Consider the following 12,387-nt stretch of genomic DNA (forward strand, 5'->3'; position numbering starts at 1 on the left):
CGCCTTCCGATACACGAACCACTTTGTTATATTGTGCAAACACATTACTCATGCTTCTATATGTTTTAGATCGGAAGTTTTAACTTCAGAAGTTACAGAACTTCTGCCGTTGCACGCATGAAAGCTGACACTTTATATCACTAGTGGTGGGGCGTACACGTGTCAATCGTAAGTGTGATTGTCCACGCTGATTACTTTGATGTGAAACTATGCCTCAGCCCTCCGGACATCCGCGTTGCTGATGGTGAGAGTATTTCCCGGGTGCAGCCAGATGGTGTCGTGGTTCTCTGGGAGCTGGTGTAGAAGCTTGGAGCACTGCAGTAGAGTGGCAGGCAGATCTTTTGTGTTTGCCCTCGGCATCTCGATGGGGGTTCTTGGCGCGACGGCAATACACAGTTCATTATGCTGCATGCGTGGCAGTGGCGCGCGCTAGCACTGTGGTGGCGAGTGTGGCTTGGGGTTGTCATGCTTCGCATGTAGCCAGGGGAACCGTCTCCCATCACACTCGTGCCGGGTTTTTCGTTAATGGGAGTTATGTGGGCTCGGCGGTGATGCTGTAGGGCTTGCAGGCCAGATGACTGCCAAGAGCCGTGCCATCCGTCCTCCTCAAGGATTGGTGTCCTTCAATTTCGTGCTCCATGACCGAGGGTGTCAGGACTACGGCGGAGCAACGGCTGCAGTCGCGGGAGGCATAACTGAGCTGTGCTCGTGCAAAGCCTGTCAGGCTTAGTGCGGCGAGCAGCGTGGTTCGATGTGGGTATCACTCTACTAGGAGAATGAGGATTTGCTTTCCGTAGATGGTGGTGTACACGGGTTCCTTGCACCTTCATGCACGCACTCCCACAGCAAGTAGACAGATGGGGCCTGTTGCGCTGAAAGTGCTGGTAGAAGCTGAATCCGATACGGTGTGCGACCGTTCCCTCCGCGCTATTGCAGTTTCCGCCCTGCAGGGTTTGGAAAGTGTGGCCCTGTTTCTCCAGCGTTGCGTGCGGGGGGGGGGGGGGCGCCGCCTTGAGCTGCAGTGTGCGTAGCTAGCGCACCCAGGAGCACGTAGTTCTTACGCCTGGACTACAGAGGTCTTGGTGCATATGATGACCCTCAGTGAGTCAGTGAGGATATTGTTTCACAACAGCTTCTTGGCTAGCATTTTGACAATTAACACATGGATGAATGTTTGCCCGATGCGAGGAAGGCGGTGCTTCACTACAAAAAGCCTGCTCCGACCACTACAGCCATGTTATTACGCGTGGGAAAACCATGGCACAAGCTTGCATGGCTCTCAAACCATAGGTCTCACGCCCCTGCTACACGGGCAACCTTCAGCTGCTTCTGCGCACCAGTCTGTGCTATTGCAACAAAAGCCCACATAGACACGTTTAGCCGCTTGAAATTGAAATTCTGAAACGGATCTAAAGTATACGGATGTGAGTAGTGTTCTCTAGAAAAGGTCATAAAACTGAAGAAATCAGTATTTTTGAGCAATTATTGATTACGGTGAAACATTGCATGTGTATCAACGCGCTGGCTTCTACACTAGAAATGCTTATGGATGTTCTATTCCGCCTGCTGGAGTTTGCGGCAACGGTCTAATGATTACATCACCGGGCTGCTGTGCTTAAGGGTCCTTCGCTCAAATCCTGCCGGCAGGCAATATGTTCATGCGTATTCATTCAAAGCAATATATAGAGATAAACACATATATTAATACGGTCTTGTGCAAGGAGCTTGCACCATTTGCTCTCAGAAGATGAGGACGGGCACGCTCAAGAGCTCGCGCCTTTGTCTTTTGCCGCTAATGCGCTGCCCCTTCAATGATTTGAATGGCCTCCTTTGGAAGTAGCCTGTCAATTAAAGGTGACATTTGTCTGGTCGATGCGCAAGGTATTCCCGACCTATGCAACACAACCCGCAGAGTAGCAGGCACGCTAAACTGATACCAGAGCCCACGCCAGTACACCGCGCCAGTCGGAGAATCCGTGTTTTGGCCCCTGAGTTCCAGCCTTTTTCTGCAAAAACAACGACAACGTAGGCATGTATTGATGCTACATCCGATACTACCATAACTAACCATGCGACGGCTGCTTCGGTACCTCCTCATTACACGCTGCAAACCCGCGCGTGCCAAATCCCTTCCATGGTGACCTTCTTGAATGTGTGGAAGACTGGCTGGTGGACTTCGAGGGCGTAGCGGAGTTCAGTGGATGGGATGACGAATCGTAGCTCTGATGTATCTACTTATGAATGGTGCTCGCACGTGGTTCCATAACGGTGAAGACGTTCTGACATGATGGCGTGAGTTTTGGCGGAGCCTGTTGGACACCTACGCCATCTCCGATCGCCGGAATGAGCGGAATGGGCCATCCAGCCTCGTATTCAGAAACCTATTGAGAGTGAGGCTATGTACGTGGAAGACATGGTGCGTTTCTTCAGGCGAGCTAACGCTACCATGACGGAAGACAAGCTGCGTCACATGACGCGAGGCGTGAAATAGCAGCTTTTTGGTGGACTCGTTGGTAGCTCACCCGAAACGGTTTTGGAGTTTCTCGCTAAAGCCGTCACTATGGAGAAGGCTCTGTACCAGCACTCGCACCAGTACGATCGGTAAGTGAATGTGTCCTCTGCTACCAGTGGCCTCGGAGCTCTCACGACTGTCGTTAAGTCGTTTCGCAAGCTGATTCGATCGGTAGTCTGCGACGAGCTGACAGCTGCATCAGGTACAGCAGCCTTCAGCGAACTTCATAGCTAGCGTCGTGCGTGACGAAGTGCAGCATGCGCTCGGTACACCACGTTACAAAGCAGCAGTTCCGGCCGCTCCACCATTTCAGGCGTTCACGACTTCATGTGAACCCCGACGCACAACTTACGCGGACGTATTAAGAGGCACCGTCCCGTCGCCGCAAACACTTCCTACTGTGGGCGAACAGCAGCGTGTGACAATGCCGACGCATCGCGGCACCCTATCCCTGCACCAACGCTGCTAAACGCCATCACCCCGTATGCGATGCTTCATTCTGCACAGGTGGTTTCTTAGTTTGGAGAAGCTCGACCAGCCGCGCGTACTTTGGACATTTGCCGCATGCCCGACCAATGACCGCTCTGTTACCACTGTGATGAGGCGGGTTACGTCAACTGAGAGTGCCAGTACCACCGCCTTGGAGAGGTGTAAGGCCTTCAGCCATGCACGGGCTAAATGTGTGGGTGAAAAATTTGTCAGAAAGAGCGCCGATGGCGGTAAGGTCGCCCAGAGAAGTAGCATGTGGCGCGTCAACAATTTGCAGGGACTGACTGGCTTGGTCATAGCCGGGACATTGGCCACGAACCAATGTGATCGGAGCCGACAAAAGGTTGCATACAAAAATAAGGATGGAACCAGCCGAGAAAGTGGAGGACGCAATGGGGAGCAGTACACTATTTGCGTGATGAATGTCTCAGGAGGAGGGGACGGAACAGTGGCATCAGAAATGTTTCCAAAGGGGATAGTACAACCACAGCGGCGTGAGGAGGAATGTCGGTCCCTTCAGCGACCACTAACTTAGGGTGATCTTTCAGAGAATCGTGTAAACGAAGGTCGCATGAAGGAGAAGGTTCAGCTTCTGCCCGCTCGCAGTCGATGATGGCTTTGTGTCATAAGAAATCCTATCCAAAAATTACGTCTTGAGAGAAAGATGGCAGCACTATGAATTCCTTGATGTGCAAAACGTCCTAAATTAGAACTCAGCCCGTATAGGCTGCTAACGGCTGAACATGCTGCGCTGTTGCGGTACGGAGGGCTATCCAGTATTTCATTCATAGCACAAACAGGAGCTGTAGTGTTCACAAGGGGAAGGCTTGAGACCCCTTCAACAGAAACAGCTATGAAGTTTGACCGAGAAAAGTGAGGAGTTCAGTGCTGAGGCGGCGACGAAGCTTGTGCCTCATGAAATGCGGCGTTTAGCTTTCCTCTTTTGTAGGCAGGGGTCGACGACGTATTGGGGAGAAAGAGCGCCGACGAGGTGACAGAAAGCGTTGGTTGAAGGAGGCATGATGATCAAGAATGGAGGATCTACAGAAAGGGGCTGATGGGACGCTGGCACAGTGTCGGCAATTGCTGCTTTGATTGTCTATCGAATAGTGGGTGATAGCCAAAAATGAAAACTCGGCTTCGGCTGCTGAGCAAGCTGCACCAGTCAGAGCCCACATAATTGGGTAAATTATATTTATGATGCGTCCACTGGAAGAGACGTTGCTCCCCGCTAATTGATCAAGTGGAGACTTCGCATATAGATTCCATATATACAAATATATATATATTACTCTTCTATACACTATCCCACCTGTTCTCTACATCGTAACAGACTTCGCACTCTTCACGCATATTTGTTATTTCATTGTTGTTACACTCATACTGTTAACCCTACTAACAAAGCCCCTAGCTCGAAAACTGCCATCACCGCGACGCGTGGAGGGGTTGGCAGCTCCTGCAGGCACTGCCGACAGCAAGTATGTGGACCCTAGCTAGCCGGCAGCTCAACCTAATCTTCACTGTGAATATTCACCCATAGCCCAGTATTCAACTATTCACGTTGCAAGGTTCTGTGACTCAATGTCTTATGGAAGGTTAAAATGCTGTCGGGTACGGGTCCCCCAACTACATCATAAATGAGCGCCGCGTATGTGGCGGGCTGCGCACCCGCTGGGAAGTGAGGTTGAGTGGGTAATCGTGGCAGTTATTGTGGCGCCTATATGAACATTGTTCTTGAGAAATATGTCATTGGAGGCGGGTAATTTATCCGCTTTACGCAGGCAATAGCACACAAATTAAGAAAAACAATATAAAATAAACAAAAATGCCCGCACTTATCTAATCTTGCATATTTTAAAGCGAGACATTCTTTGCTAACCCTTCCCCGCTTTCCTTACCAAAACTACTGGCTGGCCGGGTGCTGGTGCTGCTTTGAGGAATCGTTCATACTTTTTTTTACTATTTTACCGAATGGTGGGATAGAACATCCCCCCACTTCTGTACAGCACCTCGCTGCTGCAACCAGTATGACACATTCAGATTTTCTTGGTGTTAATTACAGGGAAGCAAAACCGTAACGCTTGCATAAACGCATTATGTTCAATAATCGAGCAAACATACAAACAATAACAGGGGTGGAACCAGTCAAGAGAGTCACTGGAATGCCCGAATATATCTAGTACTCGAAATATTTTACCTATTTGATATTAACGCCGCGTGTTGACCATATTTTCTATACTAGTGCTCACACTATAAAGTTCGAAGAAGAGTTTTTATCGCACAAGCCACATAACTGTTCATAAAGCTTTTAGCTCAGTTATACCGCCAGAACTATACCGGTAAATAAAGATATTTGAAAGTGAAATTGGAAGATAGGAATCTGCAAAGAATCCCGGGCGCTATACTTTTTTAAATCAAAAAAAATTAACAAATACAAGACAAGGTAACAGCTGCCAAATTGGCTCGCATGTCCTAGAACACATGCGAGCCCACCTTTACACGAAGGACAAAAGTATGAAATAGGCAAGTGTGCAGCATTTCATTACCAGTCTGACAAAAGCTACAGTTCTCATAGATTCCAAAATGTGCGTTGGATCAGCCTAATCCTTTATTTCACTTATGTTAGATCGCGCGTGCCCCAAGGGCGGACCTATATGCGAACTATATTGCCAGCTTGAAGGAAGCCCCTTTGGTTACTGCCTTCCTGGAGAAAAATACTGTCGCTGCGTTAGCCCGCAATTGCAAGGTAAGTGGTATATGCCAAATACTTTGTTTCGTGCGTATTACGTGGTGAAAGCACACATATTTGGGTAAATTATAATTATGATTCGTCCACTGGAACAGACGTTTCTACTAGCCATAGAAATGTATTTTACAGAGAGACTGCTAACCTCTCGGCGGTCGGCATTTTTTTTTTTGTTCGCGTTCATTAGCAAGAATGTGGGCCAACCCGGCTGCAGTGCAAGGAGTAACGGGTCCTGATAACAATGCGAAGCATGTAGCGCTCCCCGCATATGCTTCCCGGTAAAGATTACTGTTGCCCAACCAGCCGCGTTAGCGGCAGCTTGTGACGTAGGAAGTGACATCCCTTGCCTTTCCCATATAATAATAATATTTGGGGTTTTACGTGCCAAAACCACTTTCTGATTATGAGGCACGCCGTAGTGGAGGACTCCGGAAATTTCGACCACCTGGGGTTCTTTAACGTGCACCTAAATCTAAGCACACGGGTGTTTTCGCATTTCGCCCCCATCGAAATGCGGCTTCCCATATAAGAGAACCAGCCTAACAACTGATTTCGATGTTGTTACAGCACCGCTAAAGGCGACGGTGTGCTGTCGAAGTTACCATTACTACGATTGTTTTAATTGTCATTACTACCATTACACTAAAGTATTAAGCATTATAACCTTCAATACAAATTGTTGCTGGGTTTGTTGGTTCATCCTACACCGCGAGCTTAATACGCTACCAAGGGCCGAAAAAAAATGAAAAAAATTACATTAGTGGGTTTTATGTACCAAAACCATGACCTGATTGTGAGACACGCCGTAGTGGGGGACTCCAGGAATTTGGACAATCTGGGGCTCTGTAACGGGCACCTAAATCTAAGTAGACTGCTGTTCTCGTGTTTCGACCCCATCGAAATGCGGCCGCCATGGTTGGGATTCGATGCCGCGAACCAACACCCGAAGCCGCTAAGCAACAATGGCAGGTGCGGAAAAAGAAACCTTTGGGACAAGAAAGCGCGTGACTTGCAACGAGTTTATTGAAAACAGACATGATCATATTTGCAGGCGAAGGCTGCCAAGTGTGAACGTACGCTTGCGCGCAATATTGAAGAAAGTTTTCCATCATTATCCAATCATAGAGTGCAAAAACTCTCGTTCATTGCTACGTAAAGCCACAGATGTATCGCTGGCACAGACGTCACGTCTCGTGTTGGCGAAATAGGCGTTAATTCCCGTGGCTGGCAATCTTTGCTTTTGCCAATTATGCCGATATGAAAAAGATCTGGCTCATACGTGCACAAATAGCAGTGCATAGTGAAATGTGCATTAATCTTATTCCTAACAGACAGCTCGCGTTATCTTGCCCTATCGTTGATGCAACGGCGTGTCTGGCCGACATGCACCCTGCCGCAATTAAGGAGAATTTCGTACACCACACCAACTGCTCAGGTCATATACGGCCTTATATGTTTTTTTTTACCACAAAGGGTCTGAGATGCGTCGGGACAAGCCAGAAACTTCCATGGAGCCAAAAAAGAATAGATGCTTTGTACCTGCTCGCCACTTCCTTTGAACTGTGGGCCACTTGATGCATGCACGGGACAACCTGCGGCCTTTCTTCCACTAGCGGGTTGGCTCTCCACTTACCTTTCAATATTTGTAGGTAGGTTTCCGCCACTGCAACCATGATAGAGCAAGGGTGTCAGGCTCCTTGTAGCCGTGCAACCTGACAGTTAAAGCATTCCTGCATTTTGTGAGGACAACACCTCACCAACGCCGCCTGAAGACACATGGAGGCTATTGCCCATATTGCCCAGGTTTAGTATGCGCCCAGTCAAATGGTAAAGGAAAGCGCTATGCGTGAGTGTGGGCAGTACTTATAACAAATGTGTCGTTCAGAAAGGAATAAATCTAAAAAGTGCAGCTTGTCATGTAAAGGCAGCTCACGTGTAAAGGAAAGCCTTGTTGGCTAATTGGCCTTGTTGTCCAATTAGTGGTAGGACTTCTTACACTGTATCAGTGATGGCTGCAGAAATAGTAGATTTTAAAATCACCAAAAAATCATCCGCATGCCTAAAAACATACTGCAATTTCACGCCGTAAAGGCAAAAGACAAATCTCGGTCAATAGTAGCTAAAGATATGTTAAATGAAACTGGCTTGACACAGGAACCGGTGCAAATACTCTTAGGCTGAGTGCGAACACGATAATCATACGAAACAAGAGCCAAACAAACATAAAATTTCAGCCTAATCACGAAGCAATTAACACATATGCCTTCTCCGCTCTCAAAAGAGAGAACGCCATTTTGTTCAATGCAGTCCCGAACTATCGGAAACAGTGCTGCATGTGGTACTGAGTAAAACAACTCTTTGACATCCCCTGAGCAGGAAGGCCCGTCATCGTTGCTTTTTTTTCTTTGAGAGCTTTTTTTCCGCCCTTGGTTGAGTCTTAACTTGTGGGTATAGCATAAAGCATTACATACCCACCCTCAGGAGTTGTAAGGGTGGTTTTCAACAACTTCACTAGAAATCCCCTTACACAGAGCAGGGATGACGAGTCAATTTTAATGTTAATGATTTTACTTGCACCCATGACAACAATATTATTGATTATCTTGCTAGTTATTTTAAATCTGAGTCGGTTGGGGATGTTGGTCGCATGTGGACGCATATTAAGAATGCTGTCAAGTTTTCTGCTGAGCACACAATTTCCTCCAGAGGTGTGCGAACAAATCGCACAAATCCCTATGTCACGAGGAAAATTATTCATAATTAGTTCTTCAAACAAAGACACTCATCCCGAAATCAACGGCAAAAACTAAAGAATGGTATTTAGAAAAACAGAACTAAGCACAACTATATCATAAGGAGCCAAATGACACCAAGCACGGCAGAGGAGAAATTGCTTGTACATATTAAATGAAGTAAAGAAATGATAGATTAACACAAACGGAAGAAAACACAACTGTACGCAGGTGGGAAACGAACCCACGTTTTCGCATTACGCGTGTGACGGTCTTACCCATTGAGCAACCACCGCGCCGTTTTCCCATTCACCTTCTAGGGTGTCTATATTTATCTCACTGCGAGAACCGACCAAGTTCGATGCTGTCAGAATTTCTCCAGCTTAGTTCGTTTCATCAGCGCAGTTACCATTCCCATTCAGAGTTGTTGCAACCCAATCTTCCCCTGTTTATCTTGGGCGCTCGAGCCTTCGTGTGGAAGCAGTGGTGACTGCTGTTCAGCCTGACTTGATTTCATGACCCCCTTCATTCGCTAGTCGTGCTGCCATTGTGGGACTGCCTATCAAGAGCAGTACTAGTGTTGCCTTTATGGAGCGACCGATCAGTCCAAACGCTCAGTGTCCAATGCAAACTTCCAGAGGAATGGCATGGGATGGACTTTCAGCATTGCTCTCGTGAATCGCAGTTTGATTAAACGTCGTCGATGCAGCTTTTTCGTGCGCGTTTGGTGCCTTCACGAATGCAAAATGGAAATAGCAAAGAGCATGAAACCGAGCAGCTCCCGTCGGCAAACCAGCCACCCTCCTATGATGCCGCCCTACGACATTCCAGAGCCAGTCTGTGCAACGAGTCTGCAGGAGTAGTCCCTGCACGGTTATTGGGCTTTTTTACACACTCTATGGTTGACAGTAGGCTTTAGTGGCGTCCTCGTCACGAGCTCTCCATTCCACGCTCTTAGAGAACGAAAGTTAATTCTTTCTCATCACGTAGGGAGGGCTTATTTACCCAGAGCATTTATTTATATTTTTGGGAATATGCTTCAAGACCATTACGCGACGCTCGCTATTAGTTCTTTTTCATCCTCCGTGGTTGATCCTCGCGTTCAGCGCAACTGAGAGGAAGCATAGTTTTCAGTAGTGCTATGGCTTGAATTGCGTATCTGCACTTATGGTACTATACAGTGCAATAGCCGAAGCTACGTTTGAGTTCGTGGGTCAGACAGGGCTTGAGATCTTCTCAGCGTCGAGCACATTGTTGCCATTTGGACCGTCGAATTGCTCTTGGCGCGCATCCGGGCCCGCTAAGCTTGAATGCGATAACGACTTCGCTGGGGCTCGTCGACCGTTGTTCTTATAACAAACGGGGCATTTTTGCGTCGTGTGAGGGCCAGGGTGCTTCACTGCAGAACCCCGCACTGGCAGGTGCTATTCTAGCCACCTTACCATGCCTAATACGTGTGCGCGAATGGTGGCCAAAGCCAGAAGGGTGTGCGTGATCTGTATAGGTTGCGTTACAGTTTGTTCCAGCAAGCAAAGTAGCCCAGCCTGAGCTCTTGGAATAGAGCTAGTTCCGTGCACCGTTCTTTTTGACTGGAACACGACTTTTCCTATACATCTTACGTCACCTGGCGTTCAAATTCTCACGCAAAGGGATATCGTACAGTTAATGTGAATAAAGAAAGTAAAACATGTCATCCACCCGTATCTATCATGAGGCTCCAGAGGAAGCCCACACATGTTTCTTATGAACAAAGCTCCGTAGTTGAGGAAAAAATCGTTATGTGCCGGAAATTCATCCGGAGACATACACGTTCTAGGGGCGGTCGCTCTGCCATATTACAAACTTGAAGCCTAGCCGGCGGCTGCTCGAAGGTGAATTATTAAACAACTCGAAGTGCAAAGACACTAAATATGGCATATTTATGTAAGTTGTGTTCGTTACAAATGTAATAACGCTAAAGATATCAGCATTCCTTATACGTAATTGTTGACGACGGCAAAAAATCGCATGGAGTGTTCGAAATTTTTATATTTCAATTAAATGCGCAAAACGTCTCAACGAGCTGGCTTCCACTCGACAAATTTTTAATGTTGTTCTATTCACCTACTGAAGAGGCATGCACCCAGGGAATAATGATTACTGTATCAGGGGGCTACGTCATCTGTTCGGATCCTTCCTTCGTACAATTTTCTTTTAAGCTATATATCTGGAAAATCACTACGCCCAGCGATATTTAGGGCACAAATCATCACGCACTTTTGATGTGCACAATATCCTGGATCTGCCCGCGAAAGGGGTCAGATTTATGTACCTGATACGGAAAACTGCAGGTAACTCGATAAGGGAGACCTCGTCTTTCTCTACAAACAACTCGGTTTCTTTGATTCTCTCTGCTGCAATACCAGTGCACCCACAACACCGGCGTTCGTGTTGTATTTCTCTTCTCGTCCGTGTTCAGTTGTGCGCTGGAACGATGTTTCATAATGCTAACCTCTGAATACCATCTTTTGCTTCATGTTTTTAGCAGTTCGTGCAAACATTTGCCGCCTGAATATATTCCATAAAATGGCTGTGGCTTAGGTAAGGTTAAGCCCAGGATGCGAAGCACACTAGCCTTTATTTTAGTTCTTGAACCACTGTTTAGCCTGGTGAACTGCTGTTGCTTGGCTATATTTGGTTCGGCTAGACGAAGAAACAACTCATGCGTTACTCTGCTTCGCCTTCAAGAGTGGAACGCGACAGCGTTCCCGTCGACCCGCCAAGGGGTGTAAGACAGTGGGCTACGGCGCAGCGACTACGCGCCCCGCATTGGACGCGGTGAGCGTCGAGCAACGCAGCGTTCGGCGCGGCAACGAAATGTGCGCCTGAGCAAGCGACGCACGCCTGAGCCTAGAAACAGCTCGTTTCTAAGGCAACACCGCATTCACTAGAGGCGCTTTTGTACCGCTTTGAAGCATCGTACTCGTGGCTCAGTGGTAGCGTCTCCGTCTCACACTCCGGAGACCGTGGTTCGATTCCCACCCAGCCCATCTTGCAACAGTTGAGCCAAAGCCACTTCTCCTCTGTCGTGACGTCACGGTGTCACGTGGTATTGAAGGCGACACCGCCGCGCCTGAGGAGCTGGGTTGAGCTCTCGTAATATGCTTCGCATAATATACAGGGTCTATTACGAAATTTATACGGATTTCCTGGTCAAAATTCATTTATTGACCGAACCTGTAAAACGATTAAATTTCTTCAAAATACTCTCCTCCTGCATCAATACACTTGCAGAGCGTGTCTACCACGCCTGGAAGGCGCCATAAATGCCCTCTACAACAACGTCTTTCAGGAGCGCTGTAACGTGGTTTTCTATGTTTTCCACGGTCTCCCAATGCTCTCCTATCAGAGCTCTCTTCAGTCGGGGAAACAAAAAGAAAGTCTCACGGAGCCAAGTCGGGACTGTAAGGGGGATGGGGGACGGGGGATGGGGGATCGGGGGTGTTGCTTCACGCCAGGAACTTGGTAGCGACGAAGGACGTGTGGCTAGAGGCATTGTCATGGTGGTGCTTGACCGTTTCTTTGACTCAGCCCCCACGCGCATGAACCGGCGTTCCAATATCTTGAGCACCTCCAAGTAAAAGGCAGTGCTAACAGTTTCTCCCTGCGATACAAACTCAAAATTGACGATTCCTTTGGTGTCAAAGAAGACAGCGAGCATCGTCTTGATGCCAGACTTGCTCATTCGCGCTTTCTTGGGGCGGGGGATGATTTCGTCTGCCACTCGCTGCTCTGTGTTTTGCATTCTGGGTCGTACTCGAACATCCAAGATTCTTCTCCGGTTACCACAGAGTTAAGAAAGTCCGGCTTATTTTGAATCAAATCCAACAATTCTTGACAGCGCAAAACTCGAAGTTCTTTGTGGTCTT

At 47.9% G+C, this 12,387-nt stretch overlaps 1 protein-coding gene across 1 annotated transcript in view; it reads left to right on the forward strand.

Annotated features, from left to right (window-relative positions):
* The window catches only part of LOC135897303 (uncharacterized), a 104,878-nt gene that overhangs the window by 55,744 nt on the left and 36,747 nt on the right, over nucleotides 1-12,387 (forward strand). Inside the window, exon 8 of the mRNA XM_070526598.1 lies at nucleotides 5,628-5,747. Within this exon, the coding sequence (XP_070382699.1) occupies nucleotides 5,628-5,747 (120 nt within the window). The remainder of the gene's footprint in view (nucleotides 1-5,627; nucleotides 5,748-12,387) is intronic.

Source organism: Dermacentor albipictus, chromosome 10 (assembly GCF_038994185.2).
Source record: "Dermacentor albipictus isolate Rhodes 1998 colony chromosome 10, USDA_Dalb.pri_finalv2, whole genome shotgun sequence".
Taxonomy (NCBI): Eukaryota; Metazoa; Arthropoda; class Arachnida; order Ixodida; family Ixodidae; genus Dermacentor; species Dermacentor albipictus.